The sequence below is a fragment of the Hibiscus syriacus genome, unplaced genomic scaffold (genome assembly GCF_006381635.1).
Source record: "Hibiscus syriacus cultivar Baekdansim isolate YM2019G1 unplaced genomic scaffold, ASM638163v2 tig00110621_pilon, whole genome shotgun sequence".
Lineage (NCBI taxonomy): Eukaryota > Viridiplantae > Streptophyta > Magnoliopsida > Malvales > Malvaceae > Hibiscus > Hibiscus syriacus.
This window is the reverse complement of record NW_024062802.1, coordinates 2,148,093-2,162,555: the sequence shown is the minus strand read 5'-3', so window position 1 is coordinate 2,162,555 and position 14,463 is coordinate 2,148,093. Positions and strand designations below refer to the sequence as shown.

Here is a 14,463-nt window from a genome sequence, read left to right as displayed (position 1 = left end):
GTATTTTTGTCTAAAATAAATATTTATTTATTATATAAATTTAATTATTAAATAATCTTTAATCATTATAATTATAATAAAATACAATTTAATTATCGGTTAAAATTTGAATTAATACCTAAAAGTTTAAATAATAACAAAATATAGTAAATGTGAAAGATAAGCCATCGAAGCTGGCTATAAATTGTGGATTGAGATGGACTGGATGTTATATGATATACAACGACCTGTTATTGTTGTTTATTAAATGAACTCAACTTTAATGCAAATATATAATTATATATATTTTGTTTATTTTTAAACTTATTTGTATTTATAGATCTTTTAAAAATATTTTGTATTTATTTATTTAAAATTACATATTTAAATTTATTAGTTTAATATTCATGAACATATTTATTTAGTGATCACGAAAGCAATTATATATATTTATAAATATATGAAATTAAAATTACTGAAATTGATAAATATTCATAATTATTGAAATACAATTTCACTAGAGTTGAAGGTAGACATTCCAAGAAACTTATACTATAAATTAAAAAATAGCATCTAAACATATAAATTTTATCCATGAACAGCGATGAACACTGATAAAATAACACAAAATGCTGGAAATAATGCAAGTAAAAAAATAATGACACAAAATACTAATGCAGTCAATACCACCCATAAGTTCCGGGCAATGTGGCATCTTACTGCCGTTGTTGTTCCTTCCACCTCTTTACCTCATCGGTGCTGACATCATGCAAAATAGTCTCTTCACACCCTCATCATCGATAGCCTTGTATTGACCTACATTTTCAAGCAAGGGGATGAGAAGACGAGTGAATATGATGTCGACTTGGAATGTAGTTTTATATGTGCATAAAGAAATTACCAGGTTCAATGACCTCGCCCGGGTTCGATTTAATTAGGAGCTTCCGGCCATCAAGGTGAGTCAGGGCAAATTCAAACCCACACATAGCCTCTGTCAAACTGAGATTGTGTTCCACATGGAGGTCATCCATCATCCTCTTAAATGTGGGGTGTTTCTTGAGTTGCAAGACAACAACAATGTCACCAGTTGCTATGTCTGGCTGCAAATGACAAGAACAAAACTATGGTCAAACTTGAAATCTGGGAAAATTGTTACTTAAAAAAGGGGCTTCCTTCACTTACAGCCTCGTTAGCTTGTCGCTTGAATGTAATTTTATGACCATCTAGCATTCCTTTCTCAATATGAACTTTCAGTTTCTTCTTTTCTTGAGTAACCTTGTTTCCCTTGCACTGGGGGCACATTAGATCCATGTAAACCTCACCTGCAAGTAAGGAAAATGAAATCCATAATTCCTACATATATGGTGTACTAAACCCCAAAGAAACAAATTTACATACCTGAACCTTCGCATTCCGGACAAGCATCCCAAAAACGGTCATCGTCCCAATGTACTATAGTATTCCATCCTGAACCGTCGCAACCATAACACTTAGAGGAGACTCCCTTTGAACCTTTCCTGAAATTTTTCAGAATGCAAGTGCATAAAATGTAATCAAACGAGCTTCACCGAAACGCTCGGTTCATTTAGACCTTTAATCCAAACTTACATTTTCTATAAAGAAAAATGTAGCAAGCTGTAAAAGTAGCTGTGGTGATAGACGTACCCTCTACATTTACCGCATATTGCGTTCCTGGGAACAGAGAGTTTTTTGGTTGCCCCATTGTACAAATCTTCCAGAGAGACTTGAAGAGGATGCACAACATCTTCACCTCGCTTCTTCCTTCCTCCTTTGTATTTACCACCGCCTGAGCATTAAAAAGGACGAAAAATGGCAACATAATTTTCCTTACTATCAAAGCTTCCATCAAAAGAGAAAAAACACAAAAAACCTTCTCTTACCAGGAAAATATGGATCGTCGTCTCCTCCCATTCCCTCTGTAACATCATCTTCACCGTATTGATCATAAATTTTTCTCTTCTCTGGGTCACTAAGAACTTCATAAGCCTCAACCAATTCCTTAAACTGGGAACAAGTATAGTGTTATAATGGGAAAACAAGTAAAACTCATGCACTTCCTTATAATTTTCCTGTTACCTTCTCAGCGTCTCCACATTTATCAGGATGATTCTTCATTGCACCTTTCTTATAAGCCTTCTTTATTTCATCTCGAGTTGCAGTTTTTGGAACACCAAGAACTTCATAATAGTTGGTGTAGACAGAGTACCTTGGAAAGCGCTCACACATGATTAAATCACTTCAGCTATCTGCGTTAAAAGCCAATATACTTACAGGTTAGGGTTTTGGGGGAAGAAATAAGCGATGCAATTCCCAGTTAATAAATAAAACAAAAACCTTAAACCAATTCATAATAGTTGGTGTAGACAGAGTACCTTGGAAAGCGCTCACACATGATTAAATCACTTCAGCTATCTGCGTTAAAAGCCAATATACTTACAGGTTAGGGTTTTGGGGGAAGAAATAAGCGATGCAATTCCCAGTTAATAATTAAAACAAAAACCTTAAACCAATAAGCACATTAAGCATGCCAAAGAATGATCCAAAGCACTTAATACTAATAGCAGAATTAAAATACTTACCGGCTTATGTTTTGAGAAAATAAATAACAAAAACACAGAAACAAGCTCAAGAGTTATGGTTTTTGCGAGAGAAACACAATCGTTGTAACTGTCGCGTGACGCAGCATAATTCGGCAATCTCCTTCAAAGATCATGTACGAGTAAAAAACAGATAGAACATTACCTTCTTGAAAAACACAATATAATTCTCTAGCGTCACGATCTCTACTTAATTCACCCGATGAAACCAACAAATTTGATTTTAAACTACACAAAGAATTGCGCACAAGTTCATCGGTAGTTGTTAGACCCTTAAGCCTTTATATATATATATATATATTAAAGCCTTAATTTGACTACAATTAGGTTTTAGACTTTTAGTGACATATCTATTTTAAATTGAATTGTATTTTTATATGTATTTAAAAAGTTATAAATAATAAATTTTTCATTTTATATTTAACTAATAATGTAATTATAATAATTTTAGTATTTTTAAAACATTATATGTATTAAATATATTTTAATTTTAACTGATTTTTTATTCATGTACAATAAGTTTGTATATAAAAAAAGTTATAATTATAATAATATTCTAATTTAATATTTAGTAATAATTTATCATAATATTGTTTTTTACCATTATTAAGGCTGAAACTGTAGAAACTTAGAGTTTTCTTTATGCAAAATTTTTACGTACGTGTGTATTGTTGAATTTGTATCTTAAGGGTGAAAATTTTAAATAATTATTGTAATTCATATGAATTGCTTGAGATAAATAAATTTTTGTATGTTATTTATTTATTTTGTTGTACATATTTTCTTTAAGATTGATGTGTTATAAAACGATTAAGTAGAAAATTATTTATTGGTTTTTCTTATCATTTAACTAATGATAAATTATATACAGATTAATTACAACAAATGAAATTAACATATGATAATTCTGATTGAGTGGAATATGGAAGTTGGACTATCCCCAGATCTTGCTGAGACCAAACTTCTCGAGTTTTTTTTGTTTTTTTAGCCAACTCAAGTGGCATTATAAAACTGTGTTTTACCTATGCTCTAAGAAGCAACAGCAATAACCAAGCCAAAACCAAAACAGAATTATGCAAACCCCTTAAGAAAGAATCCCCAAGCCATGACCTGTCGAGTCAAAAGACACAGGCGCAAAACACCTTCCCATACTCATTCGAAAAGAACAAGAGAAGAAAATGTGGTCTCATGTCTCTAAATGACCACAAAAAACGCATTGGACATCCACAACAACACCCCACTGCAACAATCAATCCTTAATGGAAATCCTCCCCAATAACAAGCCAAGCAATAATTGCATTTCTAGGATAATACAATTTGACATTAACTTGTTATTGCATTATGATAGAATGAAATTATCCGACTATTGTTTGATTTGATAAGCAAGCTTAGTTTTATAATATGGAAAAAAGGCTACTTAATAAACTTTTAAATACAAAGTTAATTTATTGAAATATTTTTGAATTATGATAAATTAATAATATAATAAATTTTGGGACTAAAAAATCTATTACATCATATTATATTACACGTTTATTTTACTTTTACATGGAGTGATGTGTTTCTAACAATATTTTATTAATTTATTAGAATTTTTTAAAAATTTATTATTTATTTATTATTAAACTCATAATTAAATAATTTACGTATAATTTACTCTAATGCGACTGATGAATTAGTTTATGTGTTAAACTCAATATAGATCTGTAACATTTCAAAAACCGGGTTAGTGACTAAAATGAAAGTTTTTGAAATTTGGTGATCAATTTAGGAAAAATTGAAAAGTTCAGAGACTTAATTGGAGAATTTTGATGTTGGATTTAATAGAAAAATTTAAAAGTGGAAAGGACATAATGGTTATTTGATAAGAAAAATAATTAAAAATGTATGCGAATAGTATTACAAACACGTGGAAATGGGATGATAAGTAAGAAGGAGTCTAGAATTTTCTATCTTCTTCTTTCTTCCTCCTTTTCACTGTGAGTTATTGCATAAGGTGAGTATGCTTTCTATGGATTAATTCTTTCATTTTAAGGTTGGTTTTGATTCTTGGAGTTTTAAGAAAGTTTAAGGAAAGGTTATAGTGGTGTAAAACTAAAAGATGGACAAGTTATGGGTGATTTATTAAAAGGAGGATTTAAGTGAATTGATGAAGAAGTTATAATTGATTTTTAAGCCATATTTGACTTGTCAAGGATCTAATTAAAAAGTTAGAATCATAGAAGTGAATTAAGAACATGTTGAATAATTGGTAAGATTTTTAGGTTCAAGTGTTCTAATGAGATATTGAATGTTTGGATGTGTTAAAGTAATATAAGATGGTTTGAGTAAGTATATTTGAGTTTAATGAATCGAAAGAAGTTAGTAGAGTGGAAATTAAGTAAGTTTTGGGAAATTTTCGGGTAAAATAAGTAAGTTCTGGGCATGGGGTATTGGTACTGTTCATCCAATATCGATACTTCAAAGCTAAAGGAGTATAATTAAGCTTAGGGTATCGATACTGAAGGAACAATACGATATCATATGATATACTCCGATGAAATATTTAAGAAGTATCGATACCTAAAGAGTGGTATCGGTACTGGTTAAAGGGGTATCGATACCAAGTGTCTAATATCGATACCATTATCAAGTTATAAATACAAAATGTCAAAATGGTATCGACCTAGGGGGTATGATACCATAGGGTAGTATCTGTACTATAGTAAGAGTATCAATACTATTAAGCTTGAAATGCTAAATTAGGTTCTTTCAGCCTAAGTTATATTGATTAGTTATAAGCGATTCGAAATCTGATATCATATAAGTCGTATAATTGTGTAAAATCGGTCGGAAGCGAGTATCTAATGAGTCAACAAGAAGATCGAGCAAGAAAGAGATAAGTGCTTGAATGGACTAGTGGAGCCAAGTGAGTGTATATTAGTTGGTATATGATTTTAATGGAAACAGACTTGCGATGAGTCTATTTCCTATATTAGAATGCATGAATCATGAATATGAGCATGTTTTAATATGAGTATATGTGTTATAGTTATTGTATATATTACATGATCTGTGTGAATATATGTTAGTGTAAGCCATGTGAACTGTATAAATGATCTATGTGATTATATAAGAATATGATATAAGTTATGATATGAACATGTGATATGTGACTATAATATATGCTACCTGATATATATGAACATAAAGAACAAAATATAAGTTATATGATATGCTCTGTGAATATATGTATGTGATTTGGTTGACTATGTGAATAGTGATAACAAAGAAAATGACACAAGCTATGAGACTATACGAAAATGTACATGAGCTATGTGATAAGAATATAAGATTGTATGTCTATGTGATATGATTATAAATTGTGATAAATGGTAAAGCTCATGTTACGTGATAGAGAGGGGTATAGTTGGCATGCCAAGAGTCGAGGGATCTATGTGGTCCTTCAGGATATATATGAAATCCTTTGAAACATATATGCGGTACTTCGGGACACATATTTAGTCCTTTGGAATATATATGTGGTCATTAAGGAGAAATCTATGTGGTCCTTCAAGACATATAGTGATCCTTCGGGACATTTCTACGTGGTCCTTTGGGACAATTTTTATACACCCCTCAGTGGGAATTATACAAGTTGTGGTGACAACATTTGTGCACAACCTCAATGTACTCACATATCTTAGTTCTCACAAGTACCATGGGCAAATAAAAGGGATAACATAAAATGTATGTAATGTTATGTGTTTTGCTTAGTGAAATGTATGATATGTGCATAAATGCTAAGGATAATCACATGATTAAAAGGATGACAATATGATGATAAAAATAAGAGTAAATAATGATAATTGATATAATATATATGTATGTATGCAATTAGTAATATGTATTATGCAATTGTTATATAATTGTTATATGCTTTTGTATGATACTATGTGTGAATTGTTTATGCATTGTTAAGTAATTAAGTTCCATCATACGTTTTATGTGACTCATAAGTCATAGACTTAGTGTGAGTGTTTCACACGTAGGTTCCGAAGTAAGAAGGTTAACTTCTTCTTTCCAAATATCAGATCAGAAAAGTAATTTGAATAATATGTATTTTGTTATATGGAATGTAGTTGGCATGTAAATAATAGATTGATTTGTATATGTGCTCTGATAAGTTTTGTAAACTCTTTGGTTGAAATTGTATAAATTATGTAGTTTTATGTAATAAAAGTTGGAAATTTTCATTATTTGTAAAAGTTAATGTTTTGAAAAGTTAATGTTACACTCGGATTTGTATTCAGGTCGGATACGGGTTGGTGTTACAAGATCTTCAACACATACTCTTTAATCAAACTTTAAAATCATAAATTAAAGTTGAAATTACGATGTTAGAAGATAAAATCTTGATCATAAATTAACCCAACGTAAAAACAATATATATTTAACATGCAAACACTAGAAAGTTTTCAAATTTCAGACTTGATTTTTCGTAGTTACCGGATAAGTATATTATAAAGTTATAACATATAAAGTTGAAATTTTTTTTATAAAGTTATATATTTCATGTCCCGGTTGATATTTAAGGTTTGATGCGGTGCAGCTACCATGGTCCATATTCCATGGATGTTTTTGGTACATCAACTCAAACAACAGCTACAACGAATTTGCAGGCAATAATGTTGGATATAGAGAGAGATGATGATTTCGCAACCTGATTTGCAGGAAAATATCTCAGCATCTCATTAATATTTAACAATGCTAAACCAGTTCTTGCAATTTTCCAGAAACGTTCTCTTAGTTTACCTAATTATCATAATTTTTGTAACCAATATAAGCCATGGGGACATTGTGCAACAGATTCATAGCTTCTTTCCAAAACCCAATCTCCCCCAGACAAAAAGCCATTTGATTCCTCGTAGACATCTAAAGCTTAAAGCCGCCGCAATGGATCCCTCGGAGTCGGAGACTAAAACTTACCAACAAAACGTATTGGTTATGAGGCACGGTGACCGTCTCGACAACTTCGATCCGACGTGGGAAAAGACGTCCGACAGGCCATGGGATCCACCGCTCGTTGACAACGGTTTAGCCAGGGCTTTTCGAACCGGCCGTGCGTTTCGAACACTCCTGCCGTTCCCAATCCACCGCGTCTTCGTCTCTCCTTCCTCCGCTGCGTCCAGACCGCTTCGGAAGTCGTCGCCGCCCTTTGTGCCGTCGATGACGATCCTAATGTCAAGTCATCACGCGACGTCGTTTCCCTCGACCCGTCCAAAGTCAAGGTCAGAATCAAAACCCTTGTTTTCTTCTCTGTAAATTGTTGAGCCATTGATTGTAATTTACAGGTTTCAATAGAGTACGGGTTGTGCGAAATGTTGAATACATTCGCAATTAGACGTGATGTTGCGCCTATTGATGGAATCTTTCGTTTCGATATTCCAAACTCGAAGCTTTGATACCGAGTGGCACACTCGATCCGACGGTGGAATCAGTTTACAAGAAGCCCCTCAATGGGGAGAGGCCGCGATTGCTGTGAGGAGGAGATATGAAAAACAATTAAGACACTGGCGGATAAATACCCATCAGAAAACCTGCTATTAGTAACACATGGTAAAGCTGAATTCTTCGATTATTAGACAGATAATGTTGAATAATTTAGTTTTGACTTTGATAAATTGGCTATGCAAGGGGAAGGAGTTTCCGTTTCCGTTTCTTCATTCTTGGGGGACATTACTGTCATTGAAGTAGATTATTGTGCTTATTCAGAACTGAGGCGGCCGGTTTCTTGGCAAAACGAGCAATTTGCTGCCGGGAAATTTGAGGCGCTTACAAAAAGTGGTCACTCTGGTGTTACTATATTGCAAACTAGCTACTTTAATGACTTGTCAACAGTGATAACCATGGATTCTTTTTCTTCCCCTGTTTCGTTTGTTAACAGTGCGGGTTGAGAAGGTGAAAGTGATGGTGGAGAATAATTAGTGTTTCTTCTTAATTTTGCTCATTGGTACTATTATTTATTATTTCGGATCCGAAAAGTTTTAAATTAACATTATGTATCAAAATAATGTCGATATACATTTTTTTTTGGCGATGTGAGATTAATGAATTCATATCGGCATTAGCATAAGACCATCCATGGGGCCCATAGCATCAAAATTTCAGCATCTTCAACATTTGTATCCCAAAGGTTTCGGTCTGTTTGATGGTCATGCATTCCTCTGCCTTATTCATAGCCTGTCTAATTGTCCTTCCAGAACTCGACTCTCTGTTATGTATAATCCATCTTACACCTTCTCGAGTAACTCTGTAGTTTTGCATAATGCCGACATGTTGCCAAGACCTTATCGACCCTCCTCACGCCAGAATATCCCTCGACATATTTCTTAAGAGGTACCTTCACCCATAATGTATGATTCACAAGATCTCTGAATTGCTCAATTTTGATTGTCTCCGAGTTCTCAAGGTAGGAAGATGAGCAAGATCGATCCTTGAACTTGGAGTATGATACTTCCTCCATTGATGAACTTAAGTTTTGAGCCTAAGAGTTCCTTCTCATCAGAAATGTCAGTTTTTTGGCTGCAACTTCAACAGCTGGTTTGATCATCACCATAATGCAATGTTGTTGAATGATTTTGGACATGTTCCCAGTGTTTCGGCGGCACTGTTGTCAACTGTCTTTCTCCATCACCAATAGCAGCAACAATTCTCAAAGTATTATGATCTCGATCTGATACGAGGGTAACATCAATAGGATGGTTCTTTCTTCCAATCTCATCCTCATTTTCAGATGCCATCGATACATCCTAACAAATCAAGGCCATGCTCTGATATGGCGTGTGTACATGCGTATGTAAGTGCTCATGAAAGCATGTGGTTGAGAACGAAAAATAGGTGGTACAGCAGGTAATGAATTGCAACACAATGAATCAGTAAAAAATAGCAAACCTCGATTCACAGAAAGTATTAGTATACGGCAGATAATACATGGTGCTATAGTAAAATCATTAATAATTCACAGAATGTGGTTTAGGATTTATCATGAGTTTCAAAATATAAACAAACTCCGCATTTGAAACTGCTTAAGGCTGCCATAGATGCACTTACTATTTACTCCATATGCTATATATAATTGGCATGATAAGCACATTCTTATATCAAACTCGTATCAAGTAAATATTATTGCACATCATATTGCTAGAAATTAGTATCATTCATATGACAGATGAGACTCTATAGCTGCAAAACTTAGTATTACTAGTTTCACTAGTATTTATCGTGGGTTCTTACATGTTGCTACACCTGTAATGGCAATGAAGAGAAAATTAACCTAATCAAACCTTCCATTATTCAAGTCACGGTCTCTGTAATGTAAAAGACTACTTCACCAAGGCTTAATCTTGTTGGGAGGCAACCGGGAGCAGTTTTTTTCTTGGAGGGAAGATACAAGCAAACACTTGGACAAAGATGCAGCATGGAGGTCAATCACAAATATGTGCTCCTAACTACTATTGCTAATCACTAACATGTTCTCCAATCAATCAACCACTAGTAAACTAACTACATTTCACTCAACTCACGACAGAACAAAAGAACTAAATAAGAAAAAAGAAGTACACATCAAACACAAATATGCATTCTGGATCAATAAATGGTTAGTATGATCTTAATATTACACAAGTTCATGAACAGCTAAAAAGTATTCATGATCTAAGAACTAAAAGATCTCCAGAAAAAGTGATTTCGTATTTCACAAACTGAAACAATTGAAACCCCATTTATGAGAAACTGGTAAATCATATTTAAAATCTGTAACTTTAACTTCTTAACAAGATTCATGATACAACTGCCCCTCAAAATCTCTCCAAGTTCTAACCTTGTTATGCATTAGACAAAAAACAGAAAAAGAAGATACATTTGTTACCATTTGATCTCTACAAGCTCATTCTACAGCTAAAAAGAAGAAAGTTTAGCAGTCCCCTATATCCCCCCATCTTCCAAATTCACAGTTTTGGCAGCAGTCCCGTCTAGCCCTGCAATCACCAAAATCAAACCTTTACTCAATTTAGCAGTCACCTTTATCCACACCTCCCCCCCCCCAACAAGAAAAACCTTCCAAATTCACAGTTTTGGCAGCAGTCCCGTCTAGCCCTGAAATCACCAAAATCAAACCTTTACTCAAAATCAATTGACAACGTAAGTAAAAAGGTTAAACATTTCAAATAGCCAAATACATACATACATACATACATATATATAATGTATGTATGTATGTATGTATCAGACCTTTACATGAGACTCCGAGACTCTATAACAATCGGGCGTTATCGAAGCTAACCACAATCCAGGAAAGACGCACTGTAAAGGATTCATAAAAGTTAGGAACAATTCAAACTTTGAAAGATCGATAATGAAGAAATTCAAAAACTCACATCGAGTTGTTTCTGAACGCTCTTGGCTCGCTTCTTTGGCCTTCTAGAGGCCTTTGACCCGGTCATAGCAAAGAGATCCTCGTCAATTTCTTCTCTAGATAGAGAAATCGATAACTTTTGTTTTTTCACTTTCTTCTCAGCCGGTTTGGGTTCGGTTACGTTCCTAGACCGCGTTGCGTCCAATCTATGCGTTTCGTTCTCCGGCGCCGAACCTCCGTTCTTCGTCGCGCTCTCATTATGATTCGGAGGCTTGGCATTCGGCTTCCTAGGCCTCAGGTTCCAAGTCTTTGGAACCAATTCTTCAATGTCTTCAGCAATCAAGCTCTGCTCTGCTACATCCGCAACCTCGTCAACAGGCTTCTGGTTCTTCGCTGGAACACGTATATAGATATTCGATCTACCGTCCGATGGATTAGCTTTCTTCTCGGAATCACAGTCAACTAAAACATCTGAACCATTGACGAATTTCCTCTCTGATTTCCCAGTTACGTTCTCTGAAGGAGCTTCACACACCGGATTCGCCTTCCGGTTATTGTCCGACTCAGATTCAGTATCTCCACGTTGAGGGGATTTGTGAAAAGAATCGGAGAGTTTACGAAAGCGGTGGTTGGTAGGGTGGTTCATGGCCCATTTGAGGTCATGTAATTGAAAGTTATGAAGAGGCTGGGATTTCAAAGTCGAAGAAGAAGCCATTACAGTCTGGGTTTTGGTTTTGGTTTTGTTTGAGTTTTGTTTTCTTTCTGAGATTGAAGGAAACACCATTGATCGACAGAACATAGGAAAAAAGAATTCTCCCTTCTTTCTACTGAAACAAAATCAAAAGCAAATATATTCTTCAAAGAATTCCCGATATTCTTACTTTACTGATTGTGGATTTTTTTAGTATGATATCGTTAATGTCATTACTTTCTTTTATTGTTTGATTATCGGTGTTTTAGACTAACAACAACAACAATAAAACCTTATTCTTATATGCAATAGGATAAGGGGAGGTAGGGTAGTAGGTTGCCCCCAACACCAAGTTGAGAGCAGTTTCCTTGGAAGATCTCCGGCAGTCAGAAAATTAAAAATAAAGATAAAATACAATGTATGTATACATAAATAAATAAATAAATATGTAGTTGACAGAACTTCATATGCAGTCTACATATGCGCGTCTGTAATGAGAAGTAATCCCTGCAAATAAATCCATGCGAAAAATCTCTGCATATAGAGAGAAACGTAAGATTCGACTAATTTTAAAAAGAGGAAACCTGAAGCGAATGATATACAGAAGTCAACGAAAGCAAGCTACTAGAAGGAATAAAGTCAAATGGGTTATCACCTAAACTAAGGCAATACTAGTCCGCTATCCTAGTTCTAAGCCTTCAAAAATTCCAATGTAAAAAACGTATATAAAGTAGAAGTTATGTAAATTACTACAAAGGCATTAAAAAGAAGACATAGATGTTACACCCTATGGTTGTGAACCGCACTACTCGGCTACCCTGGTCTTAAGTCTCCATACTTTCCTATTAGAGGTCATGTCCTCAGTAAGGGCTAAATCTTTAAAATCATATATCAAGCAGTCTTCCCACTTCCGCCTTGGTCATCCTCTCATTCTGGCACCGTCGACTGTAATCGACTCTACCCTCCTGACCGCATCCGACGGTTGTCGCCTAAGGACATGTCCAAACCACAATAGTCTTTCCTCCCTCAATTTTTCGGATACAAGCACCACCCCCAAGGACATCCTAATAGCAGAGTTTGGTGTCATGTCCCACAGAGTCCTACCACATGCCATCGTAGCATTGTCATTTCTGCGGCCTCCATCCTCCTAACGTGATCCTTCTTGATTGCCCAACATTTTGATCCATACAGCGATGGTCTTATTGTCGTTCTATAAAATTTTCCCTTAATTTTTAGAGGCACCTTCTTGTCACACAAAACTCCAGTAGCAGCCCTCCACTTTATCCATCCCGCCTTTATACGGTGTGTAACGTCATCATCTACACCCCCATCTTTATGTATCATAGACCCTAGGTACTTGAAACAATCCTTTGAGGGGAGAACGTGTCCTTCTATGCATACTTCTACATCTTCATTGTTTTGGTTCCCACTAAAGTTTGAACATAAATACTATGTATTTTCAATATTGATCCTTAGACATTTTTCTTCCAAAGCAGCCTTCCATGTATTCAGTCTACTATTCAACTCAGTTTTTGTTTCAGCAACTAGGACAATGTCGTCAGCGAAAAGCATACACCATGGAACACCGTCTGGTGTTGTACAAAAGATGTCGTCCATAATCAAGGCGAAGATGTAAGGGCTAAGAGCCGACCCCTGGTGGAGTTTGATTTCCACCGGGAATGTCTCGGTGTTGCCAACTGTAGTCCTGACATAAGTAGTAGATCTACAATACATATCACGAATCGCCCGGATATAAGCAGTTGGGATCCGTCTCGTTTCCAAGGTCTTCCAGATCGCATCGCGGGAACACTATCATACGTCTTCTCAAGGTCAATGAACGCCATGTGGAGATCTCTATTTTCCCTATATTCTCCATAAGCCGTCGAAGTAGATGAATCACCTCCGTAGTAGACCTGCCTGCATAAAGCCAAATTGGTTTTCTGACACCCTAGTAACCTGTCTCAACCTAGTCTTTATCACCCTTTCCCATAGCTTCATGGTATGACTGAGAAGTTTAATACCTCTATAGTTGCCACAACGTTGGAGATCTCCTTTATTCTTATAGATTGGTATCACCGTAGACTCTCTCCACTCCTCTGGCATCTTGGCAGTCTCTAAAATAATATTAAAGATATTGGTCAACCACTTTACTCCCTCTTCTCCTAAGGTCAACCAACACAATGATAGGAATTTGATTAGGTCCGACAGCTTTGTCCCTCCCCATCTTTCTAAGGGCCATTTTGACTTCCTCAAACCCAATCTTACTTGTGAGGCAGTCATTGGTCGTAGTATGATGGTCGGCTGACCCATCAACGATATTATCTCTACAGGGAGAGACACCGTCATTAAATAAGCCATAGAAGTAACTACCCCAAACCCTCTTAATATCATGATCTTTAACTAAAAGAACACCATTGTTGTCCTTAATAAACCTAATGCTACCTAGATATTTTTTCATATTTTCCCTGGTTTTTGCAAGCTTGAAGATATCGTTTTGTCATTCCTTGGTGTCTAATCTCTTGTACATTTCATCGTATGCCATATCATTTGCTTTAGACATTGTTTTCTTGGCTTCCCGCTTTGCCTCCTTGTATCTTTGTTTAGCTCTCGATCTTTCTTCGTCGTCATTGCATTGTAGAAACTCCTTGAAGCAAGTTTGCTTTGTCTTCACCTTAGTTTGGACTTCGTCGTTCCACCACCACGATTCTTTATGTTCCTTGACCTTCCCTGTCGACAACCCAAGGGTGTTTTTGCCCACCTCTCTGATGGAATTTGCCATA

At 35.3% G+C, this 14,463-nt stretch overlaps 2 protein-coding genes and 1 pseudogene across 4 annotated transcripts; 1 reads left to right on the top strand and 2 right to left on the bottom strand.

Annotated features, from left to right (window-relative positions):
* Positions 1-724: 724 nt before the first annotated feature.
* On the bottom strand, positions 725-2,226 carry LOC120135917 (dnaJ protein homolog 2-like). Its single transcript, XM_039152067.1, has 7 exons — positions 2,077-2,226; positions 1,881-2,004; positions 1,645-1,786; positions 1,378-1,496; positions 1,162-1,301; positions 881-1,079; positions 725-795 (listed from the first exon to the last, which is right to left on the bottom strand). The coding sequence occupies exons 1-7, from the start codon at positions 2,224-2,226 to the stop codon at positions 725-727; spliced, it is 945 nt and encodes a 314-aa protein (XP_039007998.1).
* A 5,155-nt stretch (positions 2,227-7,381) lies between these two features.
* LOC120135991 lies at positions 7,382-8,605 on the top strand (annotated as a pseudogene).
* Positions 8,606-10,198: 1,593 nt separating this feature from the next.
* On the bottom strand, positions 10,199-11,851 carry LOC120135856. Of its 3 annotated transcripts, XM_039152033.1 has the most exons (4): positions 11,499-11,851; positions 11,015-11,453; positions 10,869-10,940; positions 10,199-10,615 (listed from the first exon to the last, which is right to left on the bottom strand). In XM_039152033.1, the coding sequence occupies exons 1-4, from the start codon at positions 11,789-11,791 to the stop codon at positions 10,610-10,612; spliced, it is 810 nt and encodes a 269-aa protein (XP_039007964.1). In that variant the 5' UTR covers positions 11,792-11,851; the 3' UTR covers positions 10,199-10,609. The 3 variants fall into 3 exon arrangements, with proteins under 3 accessions (XP_039007964.1, XP_039007962.1, XP_039007963.1); XM_039152031.1 differs by having other exon boundaries at positions 11,015-11,851; XM_039152032.1 differs by lacking the exon at positions 10,199-10,615 and adding an exon at positions 10,685-10,733 and having other exon boundaries at positions 11,015-11,851.
* Between the last annotated feature and the right edge of the window lie 2,612 nt (positions 11,852-14,463).